Source organism: Labrus bergylta, chromosome 6 (genome assembly GCF_963930695.1).
Source record: "Labrus bergylta chromosome 6, fLabBer1.1, whole genome shotgun sequence".
NCBI lineage: Eukaryota > Metazoa > Chordata > Actinopteri > Labriformes > Labridae > Labrus > Labrus bergylta.
Window position 1 is genome coordinate 198,339 of NC_089200.1, and position 2,500 is coordinate 200,838.

The 2,500-nt window shown below is 47.4% G+C and overlaps 1 protein-coding gene across 1 annotated transcript in view; it reads right to left on the reverse strand.

Annotated features, from left to right (window-relative positions):
• The window catches only part of palm1a (paralemmin 1a), a 23,024-nt gene extending 20,805 nt beyond the window's left edge, over positions 1-2,219 (reverse strand). Inside the window, 1 exon segment of the mRNA XM_065956263.1 lies at positions 2,116-2,219. Within this exon segment, the coding sequence (XP_065812335.1) occupies positions 2,116-2,120 (5 nt within the window). The 5' untranslated portion in view covers positions 2,121-2,219.
• Positions 2,220-2,500: the final 281 nt, after the last annotated feature.

A 2,500-nucleotide genomic window follows, 5' to 3' on the forward strand; every position in this document is an offset into this window, starting at 1 on the left:
CTGGGAGCTGTGCACTGGTTAAACTGGGAGCTGTGCACTGGTTAACCATGGAGCTGTGCACTAGTTAAACTGGGAGCTGTGCACTGGTTAAACTGGGAGCTGTGCACTGGTTAAACTGGGAGCTGTGCACTGGTTAAACTGGGAGCTGTAAACTGGTCAAACTGGGAGCTGTGAACTGGTTAAACTGGGAGCTGTGCACTGGTTAACCATGGAGCTGTGCACTAGTTAAACTGGGAGCTGTGCACTGGTTAAACTGGGAGCTGTGCACTGGTTAAACTGGGAGCTGTAAACTGATCAAACTGGGAGCTGTGAACTGGGAGCTGTGCACTGGTTAAACTGGGAGCTGTGCACTGGTTAAACTGGGAGCTGTGCACTGGTTAACCATGGAGCTGTGCACTAGTTAAACTGGGAGCTGTATACTGGTTAAACTGGGAGCTGTGCACTGGTTAAACTGGGAGCTGTGCACTGGTTAACCATGGAGCTGTGCACTGGTTAAACTGGGAGCTGTGCACTGGTTAACCATGGAGCTGTGCACTAGTTAAACTGGGAGCTGTGCACTGGTTAAACTGGGAGCTGTGCACTGGTTAAACTGGGAGCTGTGCACTGGTTAAACTGGGAGCTGTGCACCGGTTAACCATGGAGCTGTGCACTAGTTAAACTGGGAGCTGTGCACTGGTTAAACTGGGAGCTGTAAACTGGTCAAACTGGGAGCTGTGAACTGGTTAAACTGGGAGCTGTGCACTGGTTAAACTGGGAGCTGTGCACTGGTTAAACTGGGAGCTGTGCACTGGTTAAACTGGGAGCTGTGCACTGGTTAACCATGGAGCTGTGCACTGGTTAAACTGGGAGCTGTGAACTGGTTAAACTGGGAGCTGTGCACTGGTTAAACTGGGAGCTGTGCACTGGTTAAACTGGGAGCTGTGAACTGGTTAAACTGGGAGCTGTGCACTGGTTAAACTGGGAGCTGTGCACTGGTTAACCATGGAGCTGTGCACTAGTTAAACTGGGAGCTGTGCACTGGTTAAACTGGGAGCTGTGCACTGGTTAAACTGGGAGCTGTGCACTGGTTAAACTGGGAGCTGTGCACTGGTTAAACTGGGAGCTGTGCACTGGTTAAACTGGGAGCTGTGCACTCTGCTGATCTCAGCACAGATTTGTTTTTTTGTTTGTTCCAGCTGAACTCAGAGAACAAAGCTGTGGCTCGTCTCCATGGAGACCAAAGCTGCTGCTCATCTCCATGGAGACCGAACACAACAGCATACAATCTGAGTCCAGAGACACTCTAGGTCCTGGTCTAAAGCACTCCAGGGTCACTAACTTACTCAAAAATAAAGTGACAGATAAGAGAAATATGAGCGATGCTAAGAAAGCAAGGCATGATGGGTAATGAGAGAGCCTTTCTGATTGGTCGGTTAGCGCTAGTTTATAATTTAAAATCAAGCAGTTACTGAAGTTAATGTGATTTATTGATAAAGAGTCTGATGTTGTTTTAAAATAGGTTTATGTGGTTTTTCATTAGTATTATTAATTATATTATTAGTATTTTATTTTTATTATGTTCATGTTTGTGTTTCGAGACTCATGTTTACACTCTGAAGCTTTTAAGCTGAAGGGTGTGACCGGATGTCCTAGCTAACTTTACGTCTTGATCATAAATGAGGTCCTCCCGGATCAATAATAATTAGAGCGGCTCGCGCTGCTCATTGATGATGAGTGATCAGATCAGTCCTCTGCTTCCACACAACAAAGTAGAGCCCAGTGTATCAGTCCGCCGGATCTAACGGGTTTAACCCTTCATTTGCCCTCACAGACACCTCGACTCTCACTGCTCCCTGATCAGATCTATTAACTTATTCTGAGCACATCTCTGCGCACTTTATGCGCATTTTCTGCGCAATGTTTAGCACGGATTTAGCGCAGAATGTGCCCGCGTGTTCCCCTGACTCAGCTGTCTGACCGACTGATGCCGCACCATGACGACACACGAGGCTCCACACCCCACGTCATAAACTTACAGAGAAAAACACGCGAATTAGAAAAAGGAGATAAAGGAGAAAAAGGAGAGGAACGGAAGAGATAAATGATGAAGAAAAGAAGAAAACAAAGTATACTCACTCCATGTCTAACTGCAGATCAGTCCGCTGCAGCCCGAATCATCTGATCCACATCGGAGGGAGAAAGGAGACCCGCCCATCGGGGTGGGAGGGGGAGGGGGGGGGGGGCAGGAGAGGAAACAAGGAAGGAAAGAAAGGATGGGAGAGGAGGGAGAGGAGGAGGATGATGATGATGATGATGGTGATGATGATGATGATGATGATGATGATGATGGTGATGGTGATGATGGTGGTGATGGTGATGATGGTGATGATGGTGATGATGATCATGATGGTGATAATGGTGATGGTGGTGATGATGATGATGGTGATGATGGTGATGATGGTGGTGATAATGGTGATGGTGGTGATGATGATGATGGTGATGATGGTGATGATGGTGGTGA